This window comes from Simochromis diagramma, unplaced genomic scaffold (assembly GCF_900408965.1).
Source record: "Simochromis diagramma unplaced genomic scaffold, fSimDia1.1 OVJJ01000602.1, whole genome shotgun sequence".
Taxonomy (NCBI): domain Eukaryota; kingdom Metazoa; phylum Chordata; class Actinopteri; order Cichliformes; family Cichlidae; genus Simochromis; species Simochromis diagramma.
The window spans coordinates 3978079-3993502 of record NW_024387040.1 but is presented as its reverse complement, the minus strand read 5'-3'; the positions used below and the strand labels follow the sequence as shown (position 1 = coordinate 3993502).

The window sequence follows — 15424 nt, the reverse complement described above, 5'->3', positions numbered from 1 at the left end:
GGCAAGCTCCCCTGCAAGTTATTTGCAGCACTCAGCGCATCATGAATATTAACTGTTACATGGTCCAAGTGTTTGTTTCTGCTTCCTCCCTCTGGTCTATACCTCGAGGAAGTGTTGATTATGGTGCCTTGCCCTATGTGATTAACACACTGATCACTACACAGGCACAGGGGCTAGCACACTTAGCGGTAATTATACTTAGCCCTGCTGACTGCTCTCTCCAGCCTTGGCTCTGTAACCCCCTGAAGAGACAGAGCTGAGGGAAAGCAGGACACATGGCTGAACATTATTAAAAACGTAAGAAAGTAATCTGTTGTTGTTGTTGTTTTTTTCTTTAAAGAAAGAAAAACCGTCATATGCTCCTACAGATAAGATGAAAATTATGACGTATAAAGTAAATGTGTGTATGTGTGTTGTGGTAGGTACTGGCTTTATCTGTGGACTGCCTTCTGCTCTCTTCTCTCGGGGGGAGGATGTCAGAGGCACAGAGGTTAATAATGCTGTCATGCCATAAGGGCCTAAGGCTTGTTCATCGTAGAAATGCACACACACACAAAATTGCCATAGCAGCAACAAAGTAATGATAACAGGAGACAAAAGGCATAAAAACATGCAGACTTTCAGCTCTGCCTGTCTCGTAGCTCATGGCAAGTTCTTACATGTTTTACGAGTAGTGGAATTAATTTTATAGGATTTTTCTCCTGATAGAAGTAGTATATTTTGTTTATTACTGCAGGTTTTAAAATTGTGAGGATTTGGCATAATTGCATAAGTTGATTCTGCTATATTTGTAATTTCCACTGTGTAATAGGAAATACAACTTTATGTCAGCCTCACAGTCAGTACAGCCTGCACTTTGCCCGCCTTCTCGCTCTCGCTCTCTCTCTCTCCTTCGCTCTCTGTCTCTTTTTCTTCCTGACATTTGTCTTGTGAAAGTCATGGGCCGTGTTTGGCTGCAAAGTGGCTAAGAGGGCAGCAGTGTTGGACTGATTACAGAGGAAGGACAGAGAGAGCCAGACGAAAAGTCCAAGAAAGATTGGTGTGATTTTGAAGTTTGCCAGAACTGAGAAAGCTGAAAGCGTTGATCTCTCTAAGACATTGACCTGAAACTCAGTTTGTTCTTTACGTTAAAGTCTTTGTGGTGCTTTCTGCATGTCTTTCCTCGCTGCCCTTCCTGGGAGGCCCGGTCTCTGCGGGAAACACTTTTGCAGCCAACTATTAATTTGCCAAACTGCTGAGTCGACGACCAAAATAGCACCACGCTATGGGACATCTTTTTTTAATGGACTCGTGAAGCATTGTTCAAGTGCAATCATATCTCTCCTAAAGACTGTACTGGACGTAGAGATCAGATAACTTAGGTAGATGACTGTGTTACAGGATGGAATATGCGTTAGGGATCTATTTCAGTCAGCAGATAGCGCAAGGATGCTATCAGAGCTTTGAATAAATCCATCTCAGGCCCTAACTGAAGAGTTACAAAGTTTCTCTCAAAGTTGGGAGAGAAACATGACCTAGCTGTCCTAGCTGACTCATGATGTCTCATGATCTTAAGGTGGTGCTACTGTAAGTGTGCAAATGTATTTAGTGGCAGCTCACTCATAAATGTTGAATTTTACCTGAGTGCTGTGCTGCATTGTGACCTAGTGAAGGTACATCGGTCAGCTTTGCTGTAATAGGCTTCCCTGTTTACTTATTAATAAAATATAATGTTTATTAACTCAGTATTAACTTGATAGCATTAGTTGAAAATGACATTTCATTGTCAAAAGCACAAGCTACATGTTAGCATTCTCAGCTAATTAATTTAGCATCTACAGCAGTAACCTATCAGTACTTTACAATGATGCCAACAGTAAATAATTTTCTAACCATAGAAATTTCGATCATTGAAAACATCTTGATTGTTTAGCAGAGTCAGAGAAAGCCTGTTATATCCGCAGTGTGGAAAAATCATCTTTTGGCCTAAAGTTGAAAGTAGGCTGCACTTACCATTAGCCAAATGCTATGCTCTTTCCTCTGGGGACAGCAATCCACAAATCATCCATCCCATCAGAACTGTATGCTGCCAAGCTAATCAAATTGAGCATAACATTAGTTCAGGCACCCCTCGAAGTCAGGCTCATCTGCAATCCCAGTAGAGCAGCTGAAACCACATAAGCTGATGGCTCAGATACCCGTCTACAAGTCTAATTGGCTGTCTCATATAGGACAAACTTTTTAAGCTGCTTCAGCTCTCCTATACTTGCAGCACAAGTGCAAGCTGCTCTGCAACCCACCTTCACTTTTTACATTGTATTTGGTTTAGTTAATGTCACTGAGGTCATGGAAGGACAAGAAGGTCCCAGAAGAGAGCCATGCTGGCGAATATAAATTACAGCAGACTGAAATGCAGTGAAATACAGTGATCATGACTGAATTTGTCTTATCATTGTTGGTATGCTTTTGAGATCGTTTGGCATTGCAAAGCAGTGATTCAAACTCATGTCAGTTGGAGATTTTGCACACCTGAGTTACATGCAGGCCTATTTTCTGCTCTGTTTATGCACTGCATTAGGGTTCAGAGATAATAAAACAGCCACGCTCATATTGGAAAATTTATGGCGGCCTACTTTTTTGCTCATGAATGATTAAAGAAGTGATTTATAAAAGAATTGGACCTATAAGCAGAATCAATAATGGCACTGGTTTCAGTGAAAGCTTATCAATATCCATCCCTCCGCATATCCATGCCTCCGGAGTGCAACACGGCAAAAAGATGACTCTGGTGCACTTCTCTCTTATTGCTGTTGTTTAATTGAATTAGTAAAAGTCTTAATGAGCTTCGCCTAATGTGTCGTTTGAACAAACACCAAAGGAGGAATTGTCAGCACATTGTGTCAGCTAATGCGTGAATTTCTATGTATGATCTTTCAAACTGCTAATCATGGGCATGTCACTCAGTCCAAATTGCCTCTAAGCTGTAATCGAGCACCACATGCTGACACACCATAACTGTGTTGCCTTTTCTGTGCAGGCGTGTTTGTGCGACTATTGGATGAATGTACTCTATAAATATTTCATACTAGCCCACTTCCCTCCCTGCTTCATCAAAAAAGGGAAAAAAGAAAGAAACACACAAACAAATATCCCTCCGGTATAAATAAAGCCTGGACAGAAGTGAAAGGGCTTTGAGGGGGAGTGTGAAAAGCTTGCGCAGAAGAGTGTGTTTTACAAGACGAAAGCAGGAAACAGTGAAGTTTAGCAAAGAGATCAGACACTGCAGCCAGTGGGTTTTAGTGGGTCTTTCAATATTTTTTCACCTGTCATATTTTGCCTAAAAGTTGGGTAACAAAACGTGCAGATGGCCTACAAGCAGATGAGTCCTGGTTATTGATTAAGGTTTCTTCTCATACACTGTCAGGCCCACTTGAGCATTATTTGTGCTGCTGAATGAACCCAGCACAGTTTCAACATAAACACTGGCTGGAACCTTCTGGTTTCTTCGTGCTGCATGCCTCCAGCAAGGATAATATGAAGGTGACAGCGAGTTCTGCATCTCCTGTTGATGTTGCCGTGCTTTGCAAAGTAATCAACAAGATAAAATGTTTACATGCAGAGATCGTCTCTCACACTGATTGTAAGACACCTCACTGAGATTGACCCTGAAGACGTGACTTAAATCACAACGTGACTTCTGGCGAAAGCTCCCGAGCACAGTTGGGGCACATAATATATTCTAGCTGACTGATAACAAATTAAATTGTAAGTGACACAGAGCGGTGATCCTGCATTATGCTTAGACACATTGGTCATATCCACTGCAATTATTGACTGCACTTTGAGCTGTCAAAAGTTTATGAATAGCTCAGTAGATTTCAGAAAATAATCAGTATTCATTATCACGCATCCAACTCTGGAGTCTCTAAAAACTGTAGACCAGACGGACACTGAACTGGTTTATTTTTCTCATTTTGTTGCAAATTGTAACAAAGCAGTTTTGGACACATGAAGTATTGTACCAGTTTCAAGAAATTCATTTGGATCAGATTCATCGTTTTTTTTTTTGTCCCCAGTGCTTTATGAACTCGGTAATTTTGTCTGCAGACTAATGGCTTTAGAATTGAGGCTGAAATCGTAATGGCTGGGCAGTTCTCCAAACCTCTCTGAACCTCGGAGGATCTACGGAACAAAACATTTGATGGCCAACAAATATCACCATCTCTTTCTGTTTCTCTCTTGCTCTCCCTTTCTTGGTGAATGCCTTGGAAACTGGCCATAGTAAAGGCACTCAACCAGACAGAATGGTGTAGGAAGGGTGGGGACCCCCCCTGCTTTGCTGCTGATTTATATTTGGTCTCTCTAAGGGTGTGTGTATTTAAGTAATATTCCAGCTATGTGTCTTCTCATGTTTGTTCACTGCTTCCATTACTTGTTGTCAATTGCTAATTAGCAGAATTTATGCACAAAGGGGATTATACCTACATCCTGCATGTGCATCTAATAATGAAAATAATAGCGCAGTGGGCACGTGTAAACTTAATAAAGTAATTCATTACGTTAGCAAAGTAGACTTTGCACAAAGCCAAGTTGTCATGTGCCATCCAACATCTTATGGGGTCATAACACTCGAAGAGATACAGACCAAGAAGATTAAATACCACACAACTCCTGAAATCAATCCACATTACCATAGCCATAATCATCTGGATTGATTCTGCAGCAAAAAATTATCATACCTGAGGAAAGGCTCAATTTGTCAAGCGCAAATTGATGAACCAAGTGGGGGAGGTTTGGCCAGTGGGGACTTGTGGGGTGGATCTTAGTCCATAAGAGCTTCGGGCAGGGTTATCAATAGGTTCTTGCTGGACTTGGCTCAGTGTCCATAATTTGATGTGTACACAATCAATAGCCTCCACCTAGCTGGCAGGTGGGCCACTGGTGTGGTGCAGAATATTTTTCATCCTCACAAGAGCTTTCCCCTCTCAAAGTCAGGAACGATGCGAATGCAGGCAGAGGAGGTGACGCAATAAAAGGGACGTAGTTGTGCAATCACGAGCTGCCACTGATGACAGGACACTTATAGAAGAGTTAGTGCCTCTATTGACGACCTCTTGAGGAGGATGTAGAAAGGTGATTCTTGCAATTTCAGGAGAAGTGGTTGAGATGACAGATGGCTGAAGATAAAGCTCAAGAGAGGCACAGAAAAGCGACTCAAGAGGGCTCTTAATGCCATGACTCCTGCATGTTTTCTCCTCTGGATCAACTTCACTCCCCATTCTCTGTCCACCCAGGATATCTTCAATTACTTTTAAGGATCTGCGGAATTAAATCATGAGGAGAGTGTGTTTGCTACGGCTAAAGAGCATTTGCTTATTTTAGGTTTTTTTGGTGACAGTACCTGTTCCAAATGTAACCTCTTGACATCGTCATCTGATTGTTGGGTTTTTCTCTGTGTTGTTGTCGGGTCTTTACCTTACAAAATAAAGTGCCTTCATGTGACTGTTGTGATTTGACGCTTTATAAAAAATATTGCACTGAATTGATCTGAACCACCTTCTGCTCAGTTGTTATGCATTCTCTGCTACATGTGGAGCCAACAGTGCTACAGTTGGAGCTGCTTTGTTGTGAAAAACCACATGACGGCTTCATGTTTCAATTATCCCAAACATCTTTTTATGTATTAACTTTTCATATAAGGAAATAGTTTATCTCCAAATACCAGGAAAACTGTGATAGTCCTACCATGTATCGGTTGAGCTCCAAAAGTAAGACATGACACTCAGAACTTTATTTTGTTAGTCGTCTCCCTCATTGTAAATCTCAAAGTGAACCAGCTTCCCAGTGCAGTCATGCTAAGCTGTCTGCTTTTTTTTTTTTTGTGGGTGATCTGCTAAAAATGCTTAAATGTATGAATGCAAGACAGCTACCAAGAGCAGTGCACATTAGGTGATCCAAGATGAGCACACCTCATGGGCGTGAGCTCATCACATAACATCCTAACCAAAATAATGCAATGTAAAAATGCAGGTATTATTCAAATGTTTCTTTCTGGGAGCAACATGACAACTCAGATCAAAGGGAGAGAGCTCAAGGAAAATCGATGTTGTGACATCAGGCCAAACTCCTCTCCTGTGAAGTGATTGACTCTATGAGGTTTTAAAGAATAAGCAAATCTTCTCTGCATACATCTGAAAGTCCATGTGATGCACAGAGAAGAAATCCTTCATTACAACAAAAGTCTGCCATACAGACCCACTCGTGTGTACGATTTGGCCTGATTGTGCTCTTATTATTCAGAGCACAATAAGCTGTCTGCTACTATACGTAGAGCCAGTGGAGAGGGAGTACAGCAGCCTGATTGGTCACAGGCAGCTAAAGTATGTCAAACACCAGCTAATCATCTCCATGCATTGACCGCCCGTCTAAGCCAATCAGGAGCAGCAAATATATTTTGATAGATGAGTATAAAATTTATGTATATAATAAAGTTATAATTACCAGTAGTTTGATATTTAACTTTCTTAATTTCTTTTAAATGAAATTGCTTCATTTTAACACAACAAGCATTCACCGTTTTGCCAAGGTGCGTGCAGGCACATCGGTCAGTGGTGGAATTGACAGATAGTTTAATCTCAGTTATCTAACAGTTCAGAGAGAAGCTCCACAGATTAGAAAGTGGCCGCATCTGTGAAAAATCTTCTTTCACTTCCTGCGTCTGTTAGCCTTCGTCCTCACAGTCACGTCTAGGTCAACCGGCTTTACTGTGCTTTCTTTTTTTTTATTTTGTTCTTTGTTTTTTAATCCACCACTCACGACATTTGATGCTATACTTAATGCAACCGCGGATGCAAATCATGAGAAAAGAGGAGTCCAAGTAATTGATCTTCTTAACTACTCCCACTCAATAACAGTAGGTTAATGCAAGCCACCTCAGCGCTTCTTATCCCCGAGCTTACACGGCATTTACCGAACACAGGTTGCTTGGGTGTGTGAAAGTGAGACAGCGGGGCTATGGGTCAATGAAAACATTAATCAGTTTGTCTCTGTCTGTGTGTTTGTGTCCGTGCCCGCATGTCCATTCTTTCAGCTGTTCATAGTGTAGCTTTTGAAGTGTGGAACAGCAGAAGATTAACTGTGTCCTCTGAGGCAGTTAATGTAAAATCTAAATAAAGAATCGACCTCTGAAGAATGACTTACCTCTTGCCTGCATGTCAGTAAATCTTATTTACATATACTCCGCTCCATACTGTAACACATCAGAAAATCATCTGTGTAAGACACAGTATACCCCCAAAATTATTATCTCGTGCTCTTATCTGCTCTTCTACCTTGTTGCTGTTCAGAAACAAGAGTACAAGCAAAGGTCTTCCGATCAAATTGTTTGGCAGCAGGGAGTGAGCCTGAAATGCGCTTGCCAAAAAGTTGAGGGGTATGGAAGCAATCTGCGTCCTTACTATGACTCCACAGCTCAGTGCCAAGCTTGCCCTGAGTTGCCTCACTTAGCTGCTAATAGGTTTAACCTAATCAGTACCAGCATTCATTTAGCGATAACACTTCCTCTGCTGAGCCAGGACACCACCTTCTTTATTCTGCTTTATGATTCCATTTTTCCTCTGCATTAGTAGAAGAGATCCTGCTTTATTTAAAAACAGCAACAACAAAAAAAATGCATTTATATATGTTTGCTTCAGGAAATGCCACTAGCCTTCTGACCACTTTTTCCAGCTTGTCATTGTTAGCCACAGGCTAATGGATGGACTACAGAAGTGGTTGACCCCTAACCACTGCAAGAAAGAAAAAAAAGTATTGCCAATATGTAATATTCGCTAAATTAATGAAGTCTCTGCGGAGATACTGTGAGCGTCTCCAGACTACACATTGTAAATTTATGTAAGATCATCAATGTGTTCTGCAACTTAATGTGATTTGTGATTAGTATTCAGCGTGCCTTGTTTTCCTATTTGACTGAGTCACTTCAATCTCTCTTCATTACATTTTAATAGGCTTTATATTGCTCGAGTCACAGAGGGCTTTGCACAAAAGAATGCTAATTTTTCACATGTCCTGGATTTCAGTCAATGTTGTGATGCAGGGTTGCACCGAGTGTAGTGCAGAGATGCTTCACCTGTGTGGGAAGAGACGCTCAGCTGAGCAGAGTTGAACTGGAGAGGAATAAAAAGAGGACATCAGCTAACCCCAGCAGCATTGTAAAGAGTTTTATGTGTAGTTGCAGCGCAAGAGGGAAGATATTCAGCTCATCACGTAACATAATGTCTTCGCCATATATAGATGACACACTTGTTTTATAAATATTCAATCGTAGTCAGTGCATCTAAGGCCAGATTTAATCAATCTGTTTCAATAAATCCTCATCGAGATAAAGAGCTGCAGCTAAAACTCAGCTTTATGCTGTGCTGACCTCATGGCATTATACAAGATTATTATTATACCCATCCCCTCACTGTTCAAATGAGCATACAGGAAACAATATTTTCACTGTATGTTTCATAAGAAGAAACAATATTTGTAAAGCTTTGTGCATTTTTTAAAGTGAAAGTAATGAATGAAAGGGGAAGTTTTAGACATTTGCCAACAGATGGCGCCAAAATCCTTTCATTCTTTCATGTGGTGTAGATGGGACTACACACACACACACACATACACTCACGTGCGCGCTCACAGTTATTGTCTAAACAGATTTCTGGCCTACTTACTACCCTTATTTAAATGACTTCTCAGTCAGTAAGCTCCGCAATGCTTCATTCATTTAATCACTCATTGGTTCCTTGTGTCATTTTCCATTATCTTGCTGACCTATCCTTATGTAATACTCTAGCATATTCTATATTCTTTATATGGATAATGGAGCTCTGATATTAATGAGCACGCCCACAGTGCCTTTGAACCAAAGACAGACCCTCCATTAGATTCATATCATATACTGGAGACCTTTATTTATACATCTTTTAAAATCCTTAATGCAAATCAGGCAGCCCTGATTATTCAGAGTGTGTCCTCTACCAGTGTTAAACTAATACTTTCTTCATTTCTGTCTCTCTTTTCAGATTCTAGCCATCATATCAATACTGTTTATCGTCCTCTCCACCATCGCACTTTCCCTCAACACTTTACCAGAGCTCCAGCACAAAGATGAGTTTGGCCATTTCAATGATAACCCCAACCTGGCCCATGTGGAGGCCGTGTGTATTGCCTGGTTCACCATGGAGTACCTCCTTCGCTTCCTGTCTTCTCCGAATAAGTGGAAATTCTTCAAAGGCCCACTTAATGTTATTGACTTGCTGGCCATTTTGCCCTACTATGTCACCATATTCCTAACAGAGTCGAATAGGAGTGTGCTGCAGTTCCAAAATGTGCGTCGTGTGGTGCAGATATTCAGAATCATGAGAATACTGAGGATCCTGAAGTTGGCCAGGCACTCCACGGGGCTCCAGTCTTTAGGATTTACTTTGAGAAGGAGCTACAATGAACTGGGGCTACTTATCTTATTTCTTGCCATGGGCATCATGATATTTTCCAGCTTGGTCTTCTTTGCTGAAAAAGATGAAGATGCCACCAAATTCACCAGTATTCCTGCCTCATTCTGGTGGGCCACCATTACAATGACTACAGTGGGCTACGGTGACATTTACCCACAGACGTTGCTTGGAAAGATTGTAGGTGGACTGTGTTGCATTGCAGGTGTGCTTGTCATTGCCCTACCAATCCCCATCATTGTAAACAACTTCTCTGAGTTCTACAAAGAGCAGAAGAGGCAGGAGAAAGCCATCAAGAGAAGGGAGGCTCTGGAGAGAGCCAGAAGGAATGGTAGCATTGTGTCAATGAACCTAAAAGAGGCCTTTGCTCGTAGTACGGAAATGATAGATGTAGCGGTAGATAAAGGAGAAAACAAGACGCCTCTTGAGAACCATCTGTCGCCTAGCCGCTGGGGCAGCCATACCAGGCATGCCTCTTCTGAAACCCATCTGAAATCACCTGACAAAAGAAACCCAGAGTTTCTACCGGAAAGTTCTCCCCATCACATAACCATCACCACAACTGGAAGTCCACAGCGGACAAGCAGGACCCCACAGCACCTTAGTGCTCAAACACTGGAGGAGATGTACAGTCAAATAACCAAGTCACAGTCCTTCAGCAATCTCAACACTACAAGCTCCATGAGCACTCTGAGCACAACTATGACTGCCCCGGCATCACCGAAGAAATCCCAGAGCCCTGAATTTGCATTAAAAGAGGAGGTGGGGATGGAGATGAAGGAAGTCCAGCCCTCCTTGCCAGAAAACTTTGGAAGCTGTTCAGCTGGCATCGAAAAACAGAGCTCAAACTCAGGCAAGGAGGATGCTAGATCATGTCATATCAGACACCCCAGGGCCCCGCCACCTCTGAATCTTAGCTTACTGAGGCCAAGTGATGACCAGAGGTTTCTTAAAGATGGTCTCTATGAGTCTGTCAACCCAAGTGATGGATCAGAGCTCTACATAGACGAAGGGGAAAGCTTTAACAGTGCTGTGGAGAATATCCAGGGCTCTCCAAGACGGATTAATCCTCTAAAAATAAAAGGGTTGAAGGTCAATTACACAAAGACCTCTGCTGAAGGCCCTCTGACACCACCCAGTACTACTTCTCCTGGAGACATCAGCTCCAGCATCCTGGAAGATGAGTCTCCAGTGGGAGAGACATCACCACTCATCCCTAGTTCAGAGGGGCTTCTTCCAGTCACAATGGAAGATGTCTGCCCTCTGGCCCCTAAGAGGCTGGTGGTGGACACCCCACCAGGGGATGAAGATTCACAATCCACAGAGAATCATGAGGAGAAGCACCTGATGGAGGTGGCGGGAGCAGCGGTTGCACCATTGTCACCCAAGACAGCAGCACAAAATAGCACCCAAGGTGTGGTTGGGGCAGGCGAGGAGGTTAAGCCTGACAGCAACCAAAGTGGACACAAAGTAGAGAACCACATGTTTACATCCGATATCCACCTGATACCCGGGGATGGCAGCCTCTCTCCAACATGTGAAACCAGCATGTGAATGTAAGGGACATTTGAGGGACAACAGACGTAGTACAACCTCAGCCTGAAGTTTGGGAGAGCAGGGAGGAAAGTCAAGGGTGCAGCGGTGGCGAAAGATCTTTTTGCATGGCATGACAAGTCTCTTATACTTGTGTTGTTGTTGAATTGCAGAAAAAGAAACTGCAGTGCTTTGTGCAGATCCTGGGAAAACAGTGGGCTCAAAGAGGACACGTTTGAGAAACAGAGAATTCATCAAATCACGTACACGCAGGTCCTCCAGATGTACATAATGTCTCCTTTTCTAGCAAAAGAAGGAAATGCACAGAGGAACTGTAAAAGCATGCTTTTTTTAAAAAAATCAAAGGACAGATATTTTACGGTGCTTAGTTTGCGGAAAGCGCTCCACTGTAAATACTAGGACATCTAAGGCAATGACAATGCACAAGATGGCAAGGGAAGACAGTCACTGAGGGTACTAATATTTGTAATGTGAAAAAGAAGGGGTAGGGGTTTGGATAGACAGCCCTCAGATTGGGTGTTGCATCGTAGCGACCTATAAAAAAAAGAAACATATCATTACCTTTTGTGGCAATGCAAAGTGTTCTCATGATGGCCCTGTTTCTTTGTTTTGTTTCGTTTTTGTTTTGTTTGGTTGTTTTTTTTCTCGTGAATAACAGATGAAACTGTAACGTTGAGATTAATATATTTGTTTTTCATAGAAGCTGTTGAACTTTCAGTTTGAGCATCTTCGGATTCATGAATGTGGGAAAGAAAGATAAAAACACCTTGAATTCTCTCTAAAAACAAAAAAAAACCACCAAAAAAAAACCACCTGTAGTTGCCAAGTATTTATCAAACCAGTAAGAAGATGAACTATCAGACACTAAAGCTACTGACAATATTTATCACGAGATTTAAGATGCTCCTCGTTCAGCCTTTTGATTCCATCCAAATCAGAGGAAATGATCTTATTTACTCTCTAACATCAATTATATAAATAAATATATCTATCTATCTAAAAGTAGTTTTAAAAATGAAACGTGATAAGTAGGGCTAGATTGGTTGTAGGAAAAGTCTACAATATGTAGGTGAGACTCCATTTAAAAAAACAAAAAAAAGAGGTAAGACTTATTATTCACCAAGGTAGATTTGGTCATTAACACAGATATATGCGTTACACTATCATTATCTATTTTGGCTTTTTAAAAGGGGTAGATTACAACAACAAAAAATGACAGTATTCCTTCTGATATCAATGGACCAAATCAAGCACACTGGCAAGCTTTCTTCTATCTCGAATGCATTATAACATATATGGTAATAACATGTATTTTGACAGTAGGTATGCTTTTGGAGTTTTTTTTTCATTATAGTTTGTTTACCTGCATTGTGTTCATTGGCCCATCCTCAGCACCCTCATGTCAATGTTGACCTTTGTTCCATACTACTGCAACTTTACCCAATCCTGCTGATAAGTTTAAGGCATTTTTTTGTATATCTGTGGTGTCTCGGACTGTAATTTATCGTGTTTTATTGTGAACAATTTTCAGTCAAACTTAAACCCAAAGGATTTTTTTTCTCTCTCGTCGTCTCTCTTGCTTTTGTTTTACACTGACTGAAAATATATCTGTTCTGCGTTGCCTTTGATTCCAATTTATTGCTGGAATATTTGTTTATTTCTTTCGGCGTGACACATGTCGGCGTAGACTAGCGAGGGGTTTGTGAAAGCCACACAAACCGGAATGGCAGTGATAGGAAGGAACGTGGGTGAACTATTTTGTTGTTTTCTTTCTTGTTATCATTCTTTTTCGCTAATCATATTTTGGTTGTTTGTTTGTTTGTTTTACTGAAAGGTGTGGAATGTGCAATATCGCATACTGCAATCTATGCAGGCCAAGAATTGTGGCACTTTATTTTATGTCTATGGGAATTTGTAAGTGTACAGGCAAAATTTACTTGTATTTTTCAGATGTTATATCTTTAATATGAGGCAAAAAGAGTATTACGACTACTAGGATCTCACAAACAATGCAAATGAGAATCTGACTTTTACTTTTTCATATTGCGTGACTGGCAAAATGCTGTTGAGCACCTTAAAGCCAGGTATTAATGGACCTCAAATTTGATTATCTGTCGGAATAAGAATCCAAATTGACCACCAGGGCCTTTTATACTCCTGTTAGATTTACATAAAAAAAATCTAGCAAATGTGTGGAAGATATTAACATTATCTAATTTTAATGGCCACAAACAAACAATTTTCTGTTTTTTGTGAATTATCGTGGAGAATGAGTCTATTTTTTCTAAACCAAAATGGAGCACGACCACAATTTCCTGCCATATGGTGGTTGAAATGATGCGTGCCTTTTCATAACACGGCTGTTTATGAGAAGGTAGCGAGTCATTTTGCTTTGTTCATATAGCACTGTACAGAAAAAAAAATTCTAATTTTATAGGAAAAATCAGGTCTTTATGTAATAGAAACAAGTAATGATATTGAGTTCTCAGGTTTTCTATAACTCTCTGATGTTCTGATTGGATAGATTATCTGTTTTGTTTTGTTTTTCTTGAACAGCTAATGTCAGCTAGCTGCTTCTGTACTTTTTGAGAAGTGTTGTTGTCAAAATCCACTTCGATGTCTTGGCTTCCAGAACAGGGAGCTGCAATATTTCTCCCTTCTTCTGAGTAATGTGTGTACCACATTCAGTATCCACTCCCATCAGTCTTCGGAGAGGCAGGAAGAAGTACAAACAAAGGGATGGGCATCTGACCATTAAGGGAGGCGAAGAGGGAGCGCAGCTACAGCCAGGAAGAGATCCCTGCTGTCTCTGAGCTGATCCATCTGATTATTTCCCATGCTGACACCAGTGAGTGCTCCGGGCCCTCCGGCTTCAGAAGCTCTAACCCCATGGCATGCCCTCAGGAATAGCTACGAGTGGGTAAAAACAAGGCGAGGACAAGAAAAGAAATGGTTCTCCCAAATGGTTACATTGTGTCAGTTGTGGTCCATATTTTCTTTCTTTTGTCTGTGTACATACGATTTGCCCAAAGTAGCATATTCTGACTCAGTGTTCAGAGATTCATGTGAGACCTCATGGAGTTACCTTTGTGATATTACCGATCCCTCATCAGAAACTCAGATTCTTTGGTACTCTCTGAAGTAAAATGCGGAGTCAGCGGTGGTCTTCGTTTGAATTTTCATCTCTTTTTTTTTCTTTATAATAAAGGGAGGTTAGATCATAACCTTCTTGTTTGTAAGCTTGTACTTTTTTTCTGTACTCCAATTAATCCTTCATCCCTTGTTTGTAGTAATCATGTCTCTGTGTTAGCCTCGAGTAATCTTTCATTTTGACAGGTAGGGTAGAGAAACAAGGGATTTGGATTGATCAGCTGTATCCCCTCCGGATAAAGTTTGTGTGGATACTGCAGCTAATTCTGTGAACTGACAGCAAAAAGGACTGTGCTCTGTCTTACTGTCTCATGATGGCGTATTCATCTGTGATGCTGTACAGAGTGGAAACGTCGTGTCTTTACCCTCTCTGAGAGAATGGGTATTGTCCGTGTCACTCATACCTGCTTACCTTGCTCCTTAAAATGCAAACAGCATCATTGTTCGTCCTTATATCTCTGTATATTCTGCCTCCTCCATTGTTTTTTCTGTTCAGCTTTGAGAAAGCATTATCATCAAGACACATCCTGACCTACAGACTGTTTCTGTACAAAGCAACATCTTTGTATGCATGTAGTAGTCTGAACAATTATGTGACCACAGAACACTTTGTTATGGTACGTATGTCAACATTTGTGTAGAGCATTGTTCCTCATTACGTCTATTAGCATATGCAGAATAACAAATAAATGTATAACTCCTGCGTTTGTGTGTTTGGTGTTCCCTGCTCTGCATGTGAGATGATGATTGTAGGCCAGGAAAGTAAAAAAGAGGGGGGAGGAAAGTTCGAATCAGGACACCAATTAAAATAATATGTTGCATTTGCTGCAAGAAAGCAAAGTTGTTTTCGATATACAGAAGTGTGGACAACTCAGCAGTTTGGCTGGTTGATAAATGATTTATTACAGAGCGGAAATGCGTTTCGTTCGATGCAATTAATGTAAATGTGCATTTCCAGGCATGTTCCAATGCAACTAAACAACATTTACAGTGTGTTTAGAGGGAAATGCATTCTCTGTCCAATAATAATTTGCAATGTAAAAACCAGTTAAGCCCAAATAAGGCTCGTGGTGTGGTGGCAGAGGCATTCACATAGTTTCTTCGCTTCTAGTGTGGCAACAATTTTACTTAGTTTTATATTTTTTCTGTCTTTAACTTTATCTTTATGGCCATTTTTGGTTAGTTTAGGAATATAATTATTGGGTTAGGTTAAATAGTTACACTTTAGGTTTCTGTTAGGTTTA

The 15424-nt window shown here is 40.9% G+C and overlaps 1 protein-coding gene across 1 annotated transcript in view; it reads left to right on the top strand.

Annotated features, from left to right (window-relative positions):
- The window catches only part of kcnb2b (potassium voltage-gated channel subfamily B member 2b), a 94989-nt gene extending 80108 nt beyond the window's left edge, over nt 1-14881 (top strand). The window contains exon 3 of the mRNA XM_040043896.1: nt 9048-14881. Within this exon, the coding sequence (XP_039899830.1) occupies nt 9048-11030 (1983 nt within the window). The 3' untranslated portion in view covers nt 11031-14881. The remainder of the gene's footprint in view (nt 1-9047) is intronic.
- Nucleotides 14882-15424: the final 543 nt, after the last annotated feature.